The 20,879-nt window shown below is 37.9% G+C and overlaps 2 protein-coding genes across 2 annotated transcripts in view; one reads left to right on the top strand and one right to left on the bottom strand.

Annotated features, from left to right (window-relative positions):
- Positions 1–7,777: 7,777 nt before the first annotated feature.
- On the bottom strand, positions 7,778–20,095 carry plaa (phospholipase A2-activating protein). The gene is made up of 14 exons (XM_073836889.1): positions 19,894–20,095; positions 17,966–18,159; positions 17,743–17,843; positions 15,772–15,892; positions 15,422–15,589; positions 15,190–15,325; positions 12,764–12,933; positions 12,175–12,326; positions 11,682–11,901; positions 11,525–11,590; positions 11,374–11,445; positions 11,192–11,293; positions 10,831–10,998; positions 7,778–8,548 (listed from the first exon to the last, which is right to left on the bottom strand). Exons 1-14 carry the CDS (start codon positions 20,040–20,042, stop codon positions 7,977–7,979), a joined length of 2,391 nt encoding a protein of 796 aa, XP_073692990.1. The 5' UTR covers positions 20,043–20,095; the 3' UTR covers positions 7,778–7,976.
- A 245-nt stretch (positions 20,096–20,340) lies between these two features.
- Positions 20,341–20,879, top strand: part of smim20 (small integral membrane protein 20) — a 2,766-nt gene continuing 2,227 nt past the window's right edge. Inside the window, exon 1 of the mRNA XM_073837587.1 lies at positions 20,341–20,488. Coding sequence (XP_073693688.1) covers positions 20,380–20,488 — 109 coding nt within the window. The 5' untranslated portion in view covers positions 20,341–20,379. The remainder of the gene's footprint in view (positions 20,489–20,879) is intronic.

Here is a 20,879-nt window from a genome sequence, read left to right on the forward strand (position 1 = left end):
GACTGGATGTTGTGGACTCTCATGAATTTGGCTAATGCAGGACACTAATAGTGCACATTATGTGTTGTTGGGGACGTTTTCGTCCACTGAGGGGTGCTGTTGAGTCTTAATTTGGCCACAACTTTTTCTCTGTTAAAGCAAATGGAATGATTTTTGGTGACTAATCTTATTTTGATACATATTTTGGGAAAATGCTTTGAAATTTTTCAAAAACTCAACAGTACACTGTGGGCAAATTTACTATCCTTTCGTTATGTTTCGTGCCTGAAAACAGCCACTACTTTAAACTGCTGTAAAAATGTATCAGATAAATATTTTTTTCAATTTTTTTTGCATAAATCTATTAATCAACCTCAGTCCTGCTCAAAAATACTAAATGTTTAAAAAAAAATCAGGATTTTAACTCTTTAATTGCCAAATTAATTAATGATGTCACTGATTTGGGGGGAAAAAAAACACACAAAATGACTAATTTTCAATATAAAATGTGAATGTGGCCTGGATTTTTTTTTTACCTTTTTAACAGTCTTGGACATGTGAAAGATTAGTAAGAAGATTGGCTTTCATGCATTGTTAGTTTTGGCGCAGCATCAGATTTTCTTTTTTTCTCCCTCATTTATTGTTTGTGGCTGTTTTTGCCCCATTGACTTCCATTATAACCACATTTTTTGATTGCAAAGCCATGACACTATATAATGCTGAATTCTTGATTGTTTGTGGTTTTCCCTGTTGGGAAGGGGTCAAATTAGTACATTTTACTGTTTATTATCAGTTGGCCCCATTAATCCTTTAGATAGGCCTTTGCAAAAAAAAAAGCTTAGTTTTACATAGAGTTCTATGGAGTTTAACGGCATATTATAGTGTGTGTGTGTGTGTGTGTGTGTGTATGTGTGTCTAAGTGTGTGAAAGTGTGAGAGAGACCTTTGTCAGGGTTTCTGCAGATATGAACAAGTGAAATTTAAGACTTTTTAAGACCTTTTTAATACCACCTTATATGAAATTTAAGACCGAAACCTGTAATGGAAATAGATATTATATTACATGCATATATGTAATATTTAATGTGTTTAATGTAAAAAGTAAACACAATTTCATGGCTGTCATAAATTACATTTATTACTACGATATACAGTGAACTTTTCATATCAGCAGATACTATTCCACACAAAATATCCCCATAAAAGTACCACTAGAAATATCTGATGTAAAAAAAAAATTCTGAAGCAATATTTTCATCAGTGCTCTATTAGCTTTTACATCTTAAATCTGCATATTTGATTTACCTTTATAAAGGCCTTTTTTTTTACTTTTGAAATGTATGCATTACCTTTGAAATTTATTTTATGAATTTATCAATAAATTCTAAATGGCTGTTAGCAGTGAGATTACACAATTTACACTGCAAAATTAAAAGTGAGATTAATGTTTTAAATACATTTATTGATTTATAAATATATAAATTAGAAATGTTGGGTGTGGAGGCATACTTTTAAACACACTAAACTACCAGCAGGTGGCGGTAAGTCACTTCATGAGCGAGTTATTTCAACTGATTCCAGCAAAACGCTGAATCATAGCAAAATGTTGCTAGGAGAATGCTTCTGCTGCGATCCTTGTTTGGAACTATTTTTGTTGGTGAAACAGAACAAAACAGTGAAAATATTTTGTCTAATATGTAAGTAACTACTTGACTAACTACTTGTTTATTGAGCTAAAATTAATGTAACATTTGTAATTGTGAGAATATTCAGCAAAAAGCTCACTTGGTATATTACTGAACTATATCATGTTATAAATAAACTATACATTTAAAATTTTTACCTCAGTGTGTTTCTTTAGAATGCTGTTACATTCATTTGTTTTAAAGTATGTCACAAATAGACCAGAAATACACGATCCATTATCAATTTCTGTTTACGTTGAATGTATTAAAATATGAATCTTTCTTGCCTTTCGATGCTTCGCTAGTTGTTTTGTCACTTCAGTTTTAATCAGGCGGTTTGTTCGGTCGGGCAAGTAAAAAAAACATTTTAAAAGTATCTCCAAGGCTGGCCGTCAGCTAGCTTGACCTATATTTATTATTATTATTATTGAGAACATTATATACAGAAAAAGGTAGTTTGACCTGTATTCTGCTACTGCGATTCTGTCTGAAGACGCAGTAACTAAAAAATCTACAGTTGTTAGCAACTGGCCTTAGCCAAATTGTAGAACCCAATTTAAGAAAAAGAGTTTATTCTCGCAAGCAGTCATTTCTTGGAAAGGGGTGAAAAGTTACCTAACGTTAACAATCAGGACTGATCTGGATTAAAATACGGAAATCAGGCCTATTTGGACGGGATATCCTCCTTTCTGTGAGATGGGTAACGTTGTTTATTTAGTTGGCCAAGTTACTCAAATCTACTATATGCTAATAAAGAGCTAACCTCTACTGAACATTTCACAACAAATAAAAACACCAACAAAGCAATTAACTACTTTATTACCGTGAATGTTACTGGCAACTGTACAAATAAAGCACATTTTAAGATTAATCTTACCGTAATCAGCTTCTTCAGCCAGCCGCTGCCGCAAACTCTCTGCTCTGAGGAAGGATGAATGACGTTGCCGGTTAAAAAAAAGGCGCGTATGGATCGCGAATCCGCGCAGTGTCCGCAATGAATCAGCTAAACAAGAGAGCGCGGCCCGGAGGCGGGGCATATACTGGGCGAATGTCCAAACAGAGTCTGACAGTACAGCGGAGCTGCCGACTTGAGGGCGGATCCGCCCCGGAGTCTGTTGCTATCAGGGTATTTAACTGAACAGAGATCTAAAAAAAATGCAGCTGTACTGAACATGGCACCTAATGACTCATTTACTATCTTTTTGTTCCCCGTCATTTGGCTTTATTTTATGTTTGATCATCACAGGTTCCCTCTCTTACTCCGGGGGTTCCCTTAGGCATTTGTGCGCATGCGCACTGCTCATAAATGGTGCTTATAGAGGACGCACAAAAATACAGATTAAATTGCATTTATATATATATATATATATATGTAGAAAGCTTTAAATTAGTACTTAATGAAATAAAACAAATCGAAAACAAAAACTCTTTTATTATGTAGCTAATCCGTAAAGATGCATTTCTCTCTAATGAGGAGATGGATGATCTTTAACTTCATCACTGACTCAGAAAACACTAGTTTATAAATAAATAATTTAAATATCTCCTTGCTATTTCACAGTCATGGTAATTACTTTTGCAGGTGCTTTGTGGCAAGCTTTAGCCTATTGCGTGCACTTGAACGCAGAACCCTTCCGGCTGCGCTGAAGATGCGCTCGAGCCGCTCTTGATCATATTCATTGTAGTCATGCTAACATGGTCTGGTGTTTCCACCAGCGCTGCAATTTTTTTTAATCACCATTGAATGTCTAAAATATAATTTTAGCCCGCATTTGATTTATGACGGGCTGAATGCAGGGCTATAATACGTCTGTATTGTTTCCCAATAGTTAAATGTGAGATTCTGGAAACGAGAATTAAATTTAGCGGGAACGGTTGGGTCGGGAAGAAAATTATTCTAGCGGGCAGCGGGTGAACAAAGCGTGAATATATATAGCGGGAGCGGGTGGGTGCGGAATAAAACCTCGCGGGAGCGGGTCTAGAAAAGCAGTCCCGCGCAGACCTCTACTGTATACTGGTGCGTTCACACCGGACGCGACTTGCGTGGAAAAAACGCGCTATTCGCGCGTAGTTGAATGCTTGAACATTTGAGTTTACTCGCGCGGTAAAATTCGCGTCATTCGCGCGTGACATTTTCTTCACAACAGACGCGAATTCGCGTCATGGGAGGGGCGTCTGCCACTCGTCAGCGGGAAAGTAGTTGTAAAATAGGTGAATGAGCTCAATTTGCCAGCTTTAGCTTGCTTGTAGTCTCAATATGTATGTGTATGTAGGTCAAATTGAGTAAAGAGCGTTTTTTTTTTAATTTACCAGACTGTCCGACCTCTTCACTCACTTTCTTCCTAGCAAGATCCTTTTTATTCCTGTTTCTACAAAAGTCCAAAGATGTATGGTACAGCTCCGAGTAACCACAGACAGCAACGGTGATTTTGTCCTCCATTGTTGTTTCGGATTTCTGCCACCGTCACTACTAGAGCAAGCTCCTGATTGGTTAACGCGGCGCGGATTTTCGCCAAATTTCAGATTTTTGAACTCGTGCGTTTCACGAGATTCGCGCGAATGGCGCGGCAATCGCTTGAAACGCTCAATGCGCGCCGCTTCATTTGCGCGTTTCGCGCCGCAGGATGGCTATTCGCGTCTTTGAATTGACTTAACATGTAAATCACTCGCGCTTGCCGCTTCATTCGCGTCCGGTGTGAATGCACCAGGTCGATTTTGGCCCATCTAATTAATATTCATGAGCCTCTCTTCTGATTGGCCTGTTGTTTTCTGAGTGACGCACATCCAAGCCAACTACAAGTAACTATATGGTCATGTATGCTGTAGCCTAGCCTGCTGTGGCTTGGTGAGACTCAACAGGATATTTCAGAATGATCATTAATGTTTTTTTTTCTTTTTCAAACAATGAATGCAGTAAGCTACGTAACTGTTGCTTTAGTAAAGCCCCTTTCACAATGCGCGCTGATTCCGGAAAATTACGGGAACGAGCGCTGTGTGAACAAAAGCCAGAACCAAATGCCATTAAGGCAGTGTTGTAGTGATGATGCACTTTATGCCGAGTTCAGACTGCATGATTTTAGCCCCGATTTTGACTCGCCCACAGGTTTTGAGAAATCGCCGACAAATGCCCGAAATCACAGGCAAATCGGTGCTCGTTCACGTGAGTGACAATCACACAGTGTGAACTATCAAAGACGCGATCTGAGAGAATCGCTGACGTGTCGCCGACACCCGTGAGATATTTGGCATGCTAAATATCTGGACCTGTCGGCGATTCAAAATCATGCCGTGTGAAAGGTGATCTGACTGAAAATGACATCGGCGATTACCTACAGCCAATGAGACAGCAACATCCAGGCCAGCGGGAAGTTGGGGGAGAAGTTACGAAGATATTAGACCACAATACCAAAAAAGCATAGTTTCGCTTCTTTTCTTTTCGCTGCAAATGAGTGCACATGCAATTTGTATGACAAGCTTCTTGCAGGCTACCATTTTTTTATAATAATCCCAGTCTCACGTGAGAACTTGCACGCCTGACCTCGCGTTGTTTCCATGTCACTTCTCACGTGTGTTTGGTTGTGAGACGTAGTTTGCGGACCGGGACAAAGTTGTCGGGTCGGCGATTCTTCCTATTGTAAAGTCATGCAGTGTGAAACCCCCTGTCGCCGATCCATCGTGCAGTGTGAACACAGCAGTGACGGAATGCTACCCCAGATGGTCATGCAGTGTGAAAACATCTGTGACACGATTGCTTTGAAAATCGTGCAGTCTGAACTCGGCATTACCCTGCGACTCTTCGCGACTGAAAAAATACGTGCAAGTGGAATGAAGCAGCGATCAGGCAGCCCCTCACTATCAGCGCTGAAAATCAGGTTAGTTTCAGTTTAGTGAAATGTACGCGTTGCATTACATCTCACATCCAAATGTCACGTCTTTACGGGTTGTGTGTAAAGCACGCACAGATTCCGGAAAACAACTGTGAATTAATTAAGCAATTCCGGAACAAATCGTGGGACACATTATCCGTGTATTTTCCGGAATGGCTATGTGAAAGAGGCTGAAGTTGACGTGCCACTGGTCTCTTATATTAACATTGTTCGGAAGCCTGTGTAATGATGTAGCTTGACATCTATCGACTGAACAGGGTTTTCTCCACTTGTTTTCGTGTTGTTGTTGCTTAGCAATGTTGTCGAGGTTTCACAAAAGGAGGGTGGGACGGTGGTTGGTGCTCGGGGTGGTGACTGAAGGCGGTGACTGAGTAGATCGGACATCATATTTTTACGGAAGTTACAGCAGGCCCGGCTCCAGATATGAGCTGCAGGGTGGGCCGAGGGATATTCAAGGTGGGCCGGGGGTATGGTTGGGGGGGGGGGGGGGGTAGTAGGTGTACTACAAGTGGTAATACATAACTACATACATTATTTTAATAGAGAGATAAAAGCACATTTTAGTTCAAAAAGCACATTAGTGTCTCAAAATAGCAAAATTTAGTACACAATAGATGTTCCTAAAATTATCTTAAGTACTACTAAATAATTTTTTTGTATATTAAGTATAAAATTTGTGTTTGAAAACAGAGCAAGTATTATTTAAGTGCATTATAGAAGTGCACATTTTTTCCATTTGGCGTAGTTGGTGTTACACTGTGTTTGGTTCTATGCTGATTACATTAATTGAACACCGCTGCAGCACCTTCACTGTCATTTTGCATTTTTATAGAAATAAAAATAATTTACTGCAGTTGGAAAATGTAAGCTACAATTCTAAACTGAAAGCATCTGACAACAGAGTTACTAAGTCTATATGACATAACTAGCACAATGGCCAGTCAAGAACAACCCAAAATAGTGCACTGACCATATCCCAAATATCAAAACTTATTTATGTCATTTCCATATCTAAAATACACATTTTACAGTTGTGTACAATGATCAAATGCACAGCTTAAAGGCTTCCTATACCAATAGCCTTCACAAAACCTAACATCCAGCACCGTTTTATCATAGGTATAATGCAACATTTTTAAATACAGGCATTTTATTGAAATTTGATTTCTGCAATATTTCAAACCTTTAAACCACTGGGGAAAATCAACCCATGGCAACAGTTTAAAAGTAGACCAATTCCGTGGGGAAAAAACGCGAACTTGGCAACCCTGCATCCAACATGAGCTGCAGGAGTTATGTCATTGCACACGAGTATGAAATTTTTGCACGTTAAAAAATAAATACGACCTCAGGTTATGTTAATCGAGTTTACACACTGCCTGTGAAACTTTCGTTCAAAAATTCAGATTAGGTTCGTCTTTCTGCATTTTGCATCCATAATAAGCATTTTCATAGGAAAGGATGGCGAATATGAGAAAAAACGCAAACAAAAATCGGACCAAAGACTAAAGGGACTTTGATCGGACTCAGTGTGCAATGACCTTTAGATTTGACTGATCACGGGTCGAAAATAAGGAGAGATGACTAAAAAAAAGACCATGCTGGAGGATTTGCTGCTCAATCTTGTGTTCACTGACAAATATCTATTATAAGATGTGCTGCTCCCTTTGTGTGTGTGCGTTATCGCAAAACCGAAACTAAAAGTAAACAGCCTGAGTTACAGGGGCTCGTGAAAAGGAACGGCTACTTTATTCAGGCTGTGTGCAGTTTGCTGTGGACTGACTGTTTTGAAACTTATATGGTAGTTACATAACCCCTAGACCTCAGTTATCATGAAAAAAGCCAGGAAATTTCAATTTTGACAATATGGGTCCTTTAAGTAAAAGTTAATTCATGTAATGGTACTTTGACTTGAGTAGAATATTTTACTACTCTTTCCACCTCTGCCGAATTGTCGCCCCCTACACTATTAATAAGACACTGAAGCTGCGACTGAAATCAGAATTAGTATTTTCTGTATGGTGAATGGCACATAGTGCACTATATAGGGGACATATAAGGGACTCTGGCCCAAGCTGTGAAATATACGAAATGCTATTGGCTATTTAAAAAAGGGTCTTCCTGTTTTAGTTGAAATTACGTCAGTGCACAGAATAACACTGTGTTTCAAAGCACTTCATTGGACCTTTAAGCAGCTTGTACGAACCCTCAATAACACGAGCCTTGCTTTAGGAACGATTTCAATTAATGATCAGTGTTTATTCACATCATGCATTCATTCAGATCCATTCAGCATCAAAATGTGAAAATTTAAATACAAACTAATGATATAGAGACAGGTTTAAGAGATCTGAAAGAGACAGGTTTTCTCATGGAGGAGTAGTAATGGAAGGAGAAGTCGGTTGCATCCTGACACCTTCATAACATCACTGCAGGTTATCGAGCACTAATCGGCAGCACTCGCCCACTTTAGCTGGATCAGAGACCCTGGCGTATTTAGAAATCTGAGAGTTGACACCCAAAGATCGTGCAAGGTCCTTTGCAGTGTTGTCCCCAGCCACTGTGGTCCCGAGGGCCACCAGCAGCCTGAAGATGGCCTCTTTGTCCTGTACGACCTCTAAGGCAGTGCTGGCCACTGATAAGCACTGTGCCTTTGCCTCGATCTCAGTGGGTTGACCGTACAACCTTCCGGCATAATTGAGGAGCAGGGTAGCCAGTGCCACGTGGATGTTCTTGTTGGAGACGACGCGGAGGTCTCCTGCCCGGGACAGGACTGCGTCACGCTGACCCAAGAGTAGAGCACGGCCGTGAGACCCAGTGAAACAGTTGCAGAGAGTGCGGAGTGCCAGCATTTGATTTGCAGGCCTGCCCTCGGGGGACATGAGACCCAGGAGATGGTTGCAAAGACTGGCACCTTCAGTCCCACCACAAAGCTGGGCGTTAACTTCAGGATGGCGCACAGCCAAACGCAGGATGTCCAACACTGGGAAGACAATGTCTGAGGAGGGAAATGATGACTTATTAATTTTTTGGAAGTAGCGACAGATCTTTTCTTCTGTTTTGTGACATACATCCAAGTGTAACAGATTATACACTACCAGTCAAACGTTTTTGAACAGTAAGATTTAAAGATTTAATTTTAATTTTAATTTTTAATGAAGTCTCTCGTGCTTACCAAGCACGCATTTATTGTACATCCAAAGTACAGCAAAAACAGTAGAGTTCTGAAATATTTTTACTATTTAAAATAACTGTTTTTATTTTAATATATTTTAAAATGTAATTTATTCCTGTGATCAAAGACATTTTCAGCATTATTACTCCAGTCTTCAGTGTCACATGATCCCAAATCATTCTAATATGCTGACTAACTGTTCAAGAAACATTTTTATTATTTTCAACAATATTTAAACCAGCTGAGTACATTTTTGAGGATTTTTTAGATCAATAGAAAGATTCAAAGATTAGCATTTATCTGAAATAAAACATTGTAACATTATACACTATACCATTTAAAAGCTTGGAGTCAGTATAATTATTTGGGGGTGGAGAAATTATAGAAATTAATACTTTTATTTAGAAAAAATGCTTTAAATTGATCAAAAGCAATTTTTGATTTCAGATAAATGCTGTTCTTCTAAACTTTCTATTTATCAAAGAAACCTGAAAATTTTCAGCATAATAATAATAATAATAAATGTTTTTTGAGCAGCATATTAGAATGATTTCTGAAGGTTTATATGACTGGAGTAATGATGCTAAAAATTCAGCTTTGAAATCACAGGAATAAATTACACTTTAAAATATATTAAAATAGAAACAGTTATTTTAAATAATACAAATATTTCAAAATTTTACTGTTTTGCTGTACAAATAAATGCAGTCAAAAAAACATTCAAAATGTTACAAACAAAAAACTGAACTAAAACTAAAATAAAAATGAATGAAACCTAATTGGTACTATTTAAAAAGAACAATTTTGTATAAATGACAAAAGAATGTAACAAAACTACTAAAAATGGAAAAAATCTTTTAGCTTATAGTGGAACCAAATTATAGGAGAAAGCACCAGGTCCCAAATCAAATTCTCCAAATGAACTACCTTAGTCAATCTTTCTCCTAGAGGGCCATCTTCCTGCTGAGTTTATCTCTAACTTACCTGACTAGAAGGTTTCTTCATTCAAAAAGAATTTAGGAATTTTCAGAATTTGAAGCTGCATTGGCTCCCATTAAAGTCCTCTATATGGAGAAAATTCCTGCAATGTTTTCCTCACAAAACCTTAATTTCTTTTCGACTGAAGAATGACATGAACATCTTGGATGACATGGGGGTGGCCCATGGCCCTCCAGAAGCCAGATTGATTTTACTCAGCCCCTTGTTATTCAAGATGTTCATGTTTATGTTCTTTCTTTCTTCAGTCGTAAAGAAATTATGTTTTTGAAGGAAAACATTTCAGGATTTCTCTCCACATATAATGGACTTCTATGGTGCCCCTGAGTTTGAACTTCCAAAATGCAGTTTAAATGCAGCTTCAAAGGGCTCTAAACGATCCCAGCCGAGGAAGAAGGGTCTAACCATTTACATACTTTTTAACTTCAAATGCTCATCTTGTCTTGTCTCTGCGATGCGCATATGTAGTGTGTAATCCAGGTCAATACAGTTACTATATGTCAAAAAACTCCCACCTTTCTTCTTCATCTTCAAAATCATCCTATATCGCTGTTTTACCGTTTTACCGTTTTTTGTAAAGGGAGTTTGATCTTCTTTCTATGTTTACTTCGTAAATGTAAAAAGATCTTGCTATGTAGGAAGATTTTGAACTTGGGGAAGAAAACGTAATGGAATTTTTTGACATACTTCAACTGTCTTGAACCGGAAAAGATTAGTTCACACAGACCTAGACAAGACAAGCGTTTGAGGTTAAAAAGTATAGAAGTTTGGTTTTGAAAATGACCAATCGTTTTGCCAGATAAGACCCGTCTACCTTGACTGGGATCGCATAGAACCATTTGAAGCAGCATTTAAACTGCATTTTGGAAGTTCAAACTTGGAGGCATCACTGAAGTTCACTATATGGAGATAATTCTTGAAATGTTTTTCTCAAGAAAAAATTTCTTATCGACTGAAGAAAGAAAGACATGAACAACTTGGATGACAAGGGGGTGAGTAAATCTGTCAAATTTTGTTCTGGATGTGAACTACTCCTTTAACACTTTGCTAAAGTCTTAGTATAGTGAATTGTTTATTTATTTAGCAATAAAGTAGATTCAATTACTTACCTTCTGGCCAGTGGCAAGACCTCCAGAGAACACTGATCTGCTCTGCAGTGGGCTGTTCCTGAGTCTTCAGGTCTGAAACTAGGACCAACAACTTCTCCAGACAGTCCAGTGCTGCGTCACTCAGCTTATGGTCCGCAGGAGCGCTGTTGTTCAGCTCCCGAAGCTTACCTACAAAAATAAAAAGATAAAAATACAACCTATTCCAATCTATTCAAAATAATAAGAAAAACTATAAAGGAACATTAAACAATAATACTTCAAAAAGTACAATGTTACTACCATGATATAACTATGGTACCATGTCAAAAATTGTACTTTTATGCATTTTTTTGTCAAGTTCTGATATGAAAGTGTCACTTACCAAGAATCTGAGTTGTGTTTGCCTGTTCAAACATAACTCCATCTGTGTTGGGGAAAAAGATGTTTGTCGTAGCTTTTGGAAGAGAGGAATAGGCACTGCCACCTGAAGAGGATTGAGAGTTATATTGGTTAACCTGATCCATGCATGTGGCACTGTGAATATGCATATTTCTATGTTTTTACCAGTAAAAGGATCAGCTCCGCCTGAAGGCACTGTGCCTGGGGATCCTGATCCTGGTATATATCGACCAGCCCCTGCCCGAACAAACATGAAAATCACTCATAAGTTTGATTTCATATTAGCAAATAACAAATGCTATTCAAAAAGACCTACCTGTGAAAGGATCAGCACCAAATCCTTGGTTGTCACCTCCTGAACCCGGAATGTACCGCCCTGCGCCTGAGAACATGGAAGGGATATGGAGGGCAGTTTTTACCTTCAGCTGAACAAAGTGTGCGCATGTGGATGTACATCATACATATCTGGTTACCTGTGAAGGGGTCTGCGGCCGTGGCGGAAGCTGGACCTATAGTGTGTCCTTTAGTGTTCTCAATGATAAAATTAGCCACCTGATCCAAGAACATGGGGCTCAGGTCATTCTTCTGAAGGAAGTTGTGAGCTGTCAGCCAGGGGTCGTCTGTCATATTGTAAGGCAGCTTCAAACCAGGACCTCCCTCATTCACATCGATACTGAAGACGAAGTCATACTCCTTCAAACAGGGAAATCGCAAGGGTTACAACATGATTGCAACTTCATTACTATAATTTGAACTCTGTACAGTACCAACATTGGATATTTAAAGTAATTTCAAAACATCTCACACAAAAGCTAATCTACACTACCACAAGTGCTGAGTGTAAAAGCATTACTTGAATTAATTCATACACAAAAACTGCAGTTGACAACAAACAGTGACTATATAATACTTACATACTGGGCACACAATCTACTGGATCACTACAAGATAAATACTGTGACTTACCTTGCCTTCATACATCACTCGCTTTGAATTTTGCTGAGAAGACCCGCCCACTACATCTCCGATCTTCATCCAGCGTCCATCACTCATGCTCCACTGATACGCTTCAACATTAGAACCCTCCTTTATGAGTCGCGTCTGGCCGTCACGATTTCCTATACATATGCAATAATAATACAGTGAGGAAAATGATTACAAAGTAGTAACCAGTAAGTATGCAAAGTAGTAAAGTAAGAGAGGGACGGGATTTGAGTCAGGAACCGGGACTCGAAAATGGGATGCCTGAAACACAGCGTCACCATATGTTTGTGCGCTGCCTACAAGGCTATCGGTGTCAACGAATATATTTAGTGATCCATTATCAGCAAAAATACTTGCTTAGCATTCTCAGTGTTGTTACTGTTAACTAAAACAACAGCTAAAATAAAATACAAATATTAGTAATACAGAACTTAGTAACAAACTAAAATTAGTTTAACTTTAAGTAACTTGAACTAAAATAAAAATATTAAAAGCTAATTCAAAATATTAATACTATAATATGAATAATATAAAAATAACACGTGTTCAAGCCAAACCTCAATCTACTTACCTGGCTCACTCAGGTGCTCTCTGCCAGGTAAGTCCTCTATCTTGATGTCACCCAAGTCTCCTGTCTTGGGGTCGATGATGGCTTTGGAAAGCTCATCCTCAAAAGCTTGCAGGTCCTGAGCACTTGCTACACGCTCTTCACTCTCAGTGAACACGCGGATAATGCCATCGCTTCAAAGAAACGTGACCTGGTCAGCCTCATGCAAGATAATAAACTACAAATACAGTCAGTGCCTTGCGAAAGCAACATTTTTTTCTTGTTTTGTTATGTTACTGCCTTATGTTAAACTGCTTTAAGTTATTCCCCCCACATCAATCTAAAATCCATACACCATAATGGCAAAGCAAATTAAAATTTTAATTACAAAAAAAACCCTTAAATGATTCCATTGCATAAGTATTCAAACCCTTATCTGGGACAGTTGAAATTGAGCTCAGCAGCATTCATATTACTTGTAGAAGTTACTTTGAGTGAAGTTGACCTGTGGCAAATTCAATTGAATGGGCATGGCCTTTCTATAAAAGGCTGAAAATGCATATCAGACCAAAAACCAAGCCCTAAGGTCAAAATAACTGCCTGTAGAGTTTAGAAACAGTATTTTTGCAGAGCACAGATCTGTGGAAGAGTTCAGAAAAAATTCTGCTGCATGTAAGATTCACAGAAGCATGTAGTCTTCATTAGCCTTAATGGATTAAGTTTGAAACAACCATGACTCTTCCTAGAGCTGGCCTCCTGGCCAAACTGAGCAACTGATGGAGAAGGGCTTTGATTAGTGGTGACCAAGAACCTGATGGTCACTCTAGTTGAGCTCCATGATCATAGATAGGAGAAACCTACAGAAGGACAAACATGACTGAAATACTCCACCGATCTTTATGGCGATGTGGCCAAACTCAATCCTCTCCTCGGGGAAAACACATGAAAACACACTTGGAATTAAAAAAAAAAAAAAAAAAGCACCTAAATGACCATCAGACTGTGAGAAACAAGATTGTCTAGACCAGGGGTTTTCAAACCTGTCCTGGAGCCTCCCCTGCCCTGCACATTTTGCTTGTCTCTCTCATCTAATACACCTGATTCAAATCATCAGCTCATTAGTAGAGACTGCAAGACCTGAATTGGGTGTGCCTAATAAGGGAGACATACAAAATGTGCAGGGCAGGGGAGGCTCCAGGACAGGTTTGAAAACCCCTGGTCTAGACGGATAAACCTAAATTCCAAGCATCTTGTTTAAAGGAAACCAGGCACTGGGCAGAAGGTTCACCTTCCAACAGGACAATGACCCTAACGGTGTGTTCACACGGGGAGGCAGCGTCAATGCTTGACGGAAGGCATGGCTGACGCCATGGTCATAGCAGCGTCAGCCAATGAAATTAGACAGGTACGTGATTGGCTGCCGCCTGGCTATTGTATTTGCATAGAGCGATCCTGATTGGCTGACGCTTTCCGTCAGCGGCGCTTCACTGGCGTTGCTCGCGGCAGAAGTTGAAAAATTCTCAACTTCTGCCGCGAGCAACGCCAGTGAAGCGTCGCCGACGGATCCACAATTCTTTTCGGCAACGCTTGACGTCACCCATTCAAAGTCAATGGGAAGCGTTGACGCTGACGCCCCGTGTGAACACACCGTAAGCACACAGCAAGAGTGGCTTATAGACAACTCTGTGAATGTCCTTGAGTGGTCCCAGCCACAGCCAGGGTTCCCACACCTTGGATAACTTCATTGGATAGGCCTTTCCAGGCCTAAAACCCTCAAATCCAAGGACTAAATGTGGGGACACATTTCGAGTGAAAGCAAGCATTTTTGCATTTAATTCTGGCCATTTGATAGAGATTTGATATTCTATTTGTCGTCCTTTGGATCTCTGGCAAGCCATTGTTTGTAATCTTCTTTATTGAGCCAAATATCTTGAAACTTGCATTTTCCAAGCGTCACATTTCAGCAGTTTCAGCTTATTTTTGCAATGTTTTACGGTGTGTCTGTAAAATGTTGAGGTACAGTTGTAAGCTAGTATGCATACTATGGGCTTGAACCCAATCAAATATTTCTGGAACAACCTGAAAATGTGTGTCTGCATCTATCCAAGCAGACAGAGCTTGAGAAGTGAAGGGGTGAGGAGAAAAATAGCAGATAATTGCCAAATGCTGATACCCAAAATGACTTGAGGCTGTAAAGGTGCTTTAGCTAAGTACTGAGATAATGGTATGAATACTTATGCAATGTACTTATTTCAGTTTTTTTCCTTCTTTTTAATTCATTTACAAAGTTGTGACAATTCTGTGTATGGAGTGTAGACTGAAAAAAGTCATTTAAAGCATTTTAACATAATAAAACGTGAAAAAAAGGGGGTATGAGGGGTAAAAGGGGTATGAATACTTCCGCAAGGCACTGCAGTTAAATATATAAGAAACAGGAACAGTATGTGTACCTGGCTCCCACAGCAATGTCTCCATTAGGCAGAATGCAGCAGCACCACACTGACTGAGCAGGCAGACGGATAGTCTGGGAACATTCTCCCTTCCTCCAGACTCTCAGTGTCCTGTCTTCTCCTGTGCTCACGAAGTCTATGAAAGGAAAAAAAAAAGAATGTATAGGAAATAATTCAGATTTTATACAAAATGTCACCATATCAAACCTACTGTAAAACGAAAAATAAGCACCTTGTCCGTTAGGGAAGACAGCAAGGCTGTAGATATAGTTAGTGTGACCGTAGTAAACCTGAACGCATTCACCCGTCACCATCCACCGTCTAATGCTGGCGTCATTACTGCAGGAGAAAAACTCCACCTCGTTTATCACAGCGAGCCCTCGCACACAGTCCTCATGACCTGCAGAACAGACACACTATAAAAATCTCATCAAAATATGACCCTTGCCACAATCTTTACAAATGCTGACCCCTGCTGGAGATCTGTTCAAACTAAACAAGCTCCACAGGGTCTATACTCGGCATCAAATAAACATTGTTTCACTGTTAAAAGCATTAGAGATATCAGTTGCACCCATGTACCAGTGTAGGTGTTCTCACAGCGACCAGCCTTCCATAACTTGATGGTCTTGTCAGCTGATCCAGACAGCATTAAGCCCTGCTCTGGTAAAATGACTACGGCCCATACAGCAGCGGTGTGTCCCTGAGGAGCAGCAATTACACAAGAAACCAGTCAGCACATACTCACACTCTACTAAAATCGATTGCAGGCAATGGGATTATATCTGATCTCTCTCTTAAAGGTACAGTGTGGGGAGAAAAAAAAACATTATATTTAAGATAAGTTGTGATGTGGGGCTGCATGATTTGCTTGTATATGTAATGTACCTTATAATGCAATGTATGATTTCATGAATAATTATAATCATAGTTATAATAGCTTATAATACTTTTTTATTCATTGTTATACCTTTGTAATGTACACTGCCATTCAAAAGTTTGGGATCAGTAAGACTTGTAATGTTTTTTAAAGAAGTCTTTTATGCTCATCAAGGCTGGATTTATTTGATCAGAAAACAAAACAAAACAGTAATACTGCAAAACGTTATTACATTATAAAATAATGGTTTCTATTTTAATATACTTCAAAATATAATTTTTTCCTGTGATGCAAAGCTGAATTTTCATCAGCCATTATTCCAATCTTAAGTGTCACATGATCCTTTAGAAGTCTATTCTAATATGCTGATTTATTACTTTTATTATCAATGTTGAAAACCACTGTTGAAAAACCTGCCAAATATTTTTCTGGAACCTGTGATACTTTTTTCAGGATTTTTTGATGAATAAAAAGTTTAAAAGAACAGCATTTATTCCAAATAGAAATATTTTCTAACAATATAAGTCTTTGCTATCACCTTTTATCAATTTACCACAGCCTTGCTGAATAAAACTATACATTTCTTTTAAAAAAAGAAAGAATAAAAATTTCCTGAAACCAAACTTTGTTAAATGCTGTTCTTTTTAACTTTTTATTCATCAAAGCATCCTAAAAAAATTTATCATAGGCTTAAAATAAAATTAAGCAACACGACTGTTCTCAGCATTGATAATAAATCAGCATATTAGAATGATTTATGAAGGATCAGGTGACACTGAAGACTGAAAACACAGCTTTGATCACAGGAATAAATGTATGTTAAAATAGAAAAATGTTATTTCACATCGTTTTACAACATTATGTTTTTTCTGGATCTGGATTTTGAATAATAATTGCAACCTTGATGTTAGGATACAATTACTTATGAAAAAATTTAATGCATAAGAACATACATTATGAATACCTTTACACTGCATTATACATAAAGGCATATCTAATGTATTAAAGTTTTTTTTTTTATTTCAAAATAAAAATTGTGATTGCTATTTAAAATATCATTGCAAAGGTTTGCTTATTTGTAAGGCTGCACAAGTTCTTAAAGCTTCTCTTTTGTTGAAAACATGCTGTTTTTAAGTTTGGGAGAATGATTTAGAGCTGCTTGTTTGTCCAAAAAAAAACACACAGTGCATATTTGTGACCCTGGACCACAAAAGCAGTTGGAAGTCGCACAGATAAATTTCAAGCTCTAGCCAGCAATACACTGTATGGGTAAAAATTATTGATTTTTCTTTTATGACAAAAATCAAAAGGATATTAAGTAAAGATCATGTTCCATAAAAATATTTTGTAAATGTCCTATCATAAATATATCAAAACTTAATTTTTGATTAGTAATATGCATTGCTAACAACTTTAAAGGCGATTTTCTCAAAATTTTGATTTTTTTCCCCCCTTCAGATTCCAGATTTTCAAATATTGTCCTATCCTAACAAACCATACATCAATAGAAAGCTTATTTATTCAGATTTTAGATTATGTAATTTCAAGAAATTGACCTTTATGACTGGTTTTGTGGTCCAGGGTCACATATTTTAAAACACAGCTATCGATACATCACACTAAGCCAAATTTCCGATACTACTGTGGTGATACCAAGAACCGTGCCACTTTACCTGTAAGGTCATCATGCACTTTTCTCCAAGCCAGACTTTGGCTGTAGTGTCCCATGAGCCACTCAGTATTGTGCCAAATTTGCCAGCTGAGAGCGTGCAGACTGTAAACACACATAAACACACAAAAAACACCAGGTATGGCTAGAGAAATAATTCCAGTGGCATTTCAAGACAACCTGCATGCAGTTACATCCCTGTAACACATTATTAACAGTGGATATACCTGTGTTTTTGTGACCCTTGAGGGTGAACAGAGGGTCTGGTCGGTCTAGTGAAAACACACAGATGTTGTTGTCATGTCCTCCAGTGGCAATGAGTCCTCGTGGATATGTTTCATTAGGAGATATGATACACACACAAGACACAAAATTTGAGTGGCCGTTCATACAGTGCATCTCCGTATAGACATGGTTTTCACTGCAGAGAAAAAAAACAGATATGGAGTTAAACAGATATAGAGTGTTTTCATGACGCGTCATCAATCAGGCACTGAATGTAAACAATGCTACTGAACCTAATGAAACTTGCATATTTAGCTGATTATAAATGCTGACAATGATCAATTATTGTCATGTTTTGGGCTGTACTAATTGGTCAGACCAGGGAAAACATCTGGAGTACTATAGACTACCAAAAGTTATAACAAATCAAAGACAAGAGTGCAAAAAACTGTCTGAGAATCAAAGGCGTTTGTGGTTGGCCAAACTAAACCAGGATTTCCATGGCAAGAGTCTTGACAATATTTGTGTTTGTTCTTATCATTTCCAGTTAGGTGGGTGAAATATTAGGCTAACAGCCCAATTAATACGGCTTGTATGTATCTTTACCATATATTAACTTTAGTTCGTCAAAATATTGCGCCCTTTCCTGCTTACTAAGTCCTTCTCTATATGATTTAGCAGCTTCCACATGTTTTTTCAGTGGTTTAGACAGTATAAATTAGCAGAACAACATATTCAGTAGTACATATATTGTGCAATCCATGCTGTTGTTTACATCCGAGTATATCCTATATGTGACCCTGGACCACAAAACCAGTCTTAAGTCGCAGGGGTATATTTGTAGCAATAGCCAAAAATACATTGCATGGGTCAAAATTTTTGATTTTTCTTTTATGCCAAAAATCATTAGGAAGTTAAGTAAAGATCATGTTCCATGATGATTTTTTGTAAAATTCCTACTGTAAATATATCAAAATGTAATTTTTGATTTGTAAAATGCATTGTTAAGAACTTAATTTGGACAACTTTAAAGGTGATTTTCTCAGTATTTTGATTTTTTTGCACCCTCAGATTCCTGATTTTCAAATAGATGTATCTCGGTCAAATATTGTTCTATCCTAACAAACTATGCATCAATAGAAAGCTTATTTATTTAGCTTTCATATGATGTATAAATCTCAGTTTTGTAAAATTTGACCTTATGACTGGTTTGTGGTCCAGGGTCACGTATGGCTTCACATCTGGGTAACTGACCAAAGCGTGACGTAAGTGCAAACCCTCTATTGGTTTTCATGTTATTATTTTCCATCCTATATATACAATACCATTTCAAAAATTTGAGCTAGGTAATATTTTTTCCTTGGCGATGCTGTACACCAATAAATAATAAAGCTTGACTAAAAGAAACTGAATTTAACAGAGCTGAATCTTAATCAATCCAGAGAGCACTTAGTGAAGTTTAAAGACACAGTTCACCCAAAAATGACACTTCTTTCAGTGTGTATGACTTTCTTTTTTGTGTGGGAAACAAAAGCAGACGTTAGGCAGAATGACTCAGTCACTATTCATTGTATGGAAATATCCATGTAAATGTTGTTTCACAACATTGTTTACAGAAAAAAAAATAAGTTATAAGGACTTGAAACAACAAGAGAGTGAATAAAAATTTTCATTTTCATTTTAGGTGAACTATTACTTTAACGTGTCATAGTTTTTTTTATAGATCGGTCCCTGTCAGGAAACCGAACCCGTTCAGTTTCCTTTCAGGTATGATGCTCATCAGTTGTTAAATTTCGCTTGATTTGGCAATCCCTCTTAATACATTAACTAACTTTGAAAACGTATTAGCATTCAGCCTAGTAACCAACGAAACGGAAAGTAAACTAGGTCTATAAACAGCAGGAGGAAGCTGTTGGAGATGTAACGTTACCTTGGGTTTGGTACCCAGACCCGTGCGGTTCGGTCTCTGGACACGGACACAAACGCTCCGTCTGGATAAGCGGCAACGGCGAGACCCCTGACATCCATCTCGTGCGCCGGGAGAGAGCAGCGCAGTCTGTATGTGTTACTGCCGGACATTATTACTGATGAAAGACAGCGATCCCTACACACACTGACACAGCAACACTACACACACACACACAGCATGACGGGAAACCTCCCGACAAAATAAAAGGCCCACTATCAAATATTAAACTGTGGTACTGTTAGCTCACAATAGAACTTTTTAAGAGTATAATTATTGTGCCCATTATATTTTAAATGACAGTAATTTTAAATATATAATTTTAAATACACTTTTAATATAGAACATATGTTAAATAATAAAAGACTTTAAACTTGTTTTAGTATATGAACTTCAACCCGGAAAAGCATGAAAGAGTTGCTGTCCTCGGATGAGGTGAATCTCAAAATCATGTCTGCTAATAAGAGGATAACGCTTATATTTGGAGGCTTCATTGCAGCTGTTGCAGTGGCTTTTTATCCTATATTTTTCCATCCGCTCACTCACACTGAAGACTACAGTAAGTCTTTGTCACAACAAATGGTGACACTAACTTAGTCACTATGACACTGCTCTTGTGTTGTAAGTAAACTTCAGGTTTAATTATATTGTATTCTGTAACCTAATAGTTTTAGGTTAGTCTAATCAATTTATCAGTTTCAATTTCGTTAGTGAAAACATTATTGCACATTATTAGACATCTTATAATTGTGTTATTGTAAATAATTTGTTATACTGCTATACCAAATTAAATAAAAGAGTATAAATAAGTATATAAATAGATTTAGATACAAAGGAATCTGAAAATAAAAGAATTTATAAATTTTTAGAGCACGTACTGTAGTAAAACTAATTACCTAATGAGAAACACCACTGAGATCAATGGGAATAATAATAAAAAAAAAAACTCT

This window comes from Garra rufa, chromosome 3 (assembly GCF_049309525.1).
Source record: "Garra rufa chromosome 3, GarRuf1.0, whole genome shotgun sequence".
Lineage (NCBI taxonomy): Eukaryota > Metazoa > Chordata > Actinopteri > Cypriniformes > Cyprinidae > Garra > Garra rufa.

Excerpts from the sequence above, each read along its gene's own strand:
- plaa (XM_073836889.1), bottom strand. The coding sequence starts at position 20,042 with ATGTCCGGCAGTAACACATACAGACTGCGCTGCTCTCTCCCGGCGCAC. Across the intron at positions 12,327-12,763 it reads AGAGCACCTGAGTGAGCCAG|GAAATCGTGACGGCCAGACG; the intron begins GTAAGTAGATTG and ends GCATATGTATAG. Across the intron at positions 11,294-11,373 it reads CGGAGCTGATCCTTTTACTG|GTGGCAGTGCCTATTCCTCT; the intron begins GTAAAAACATAG and ends AATCCTCTTCAG.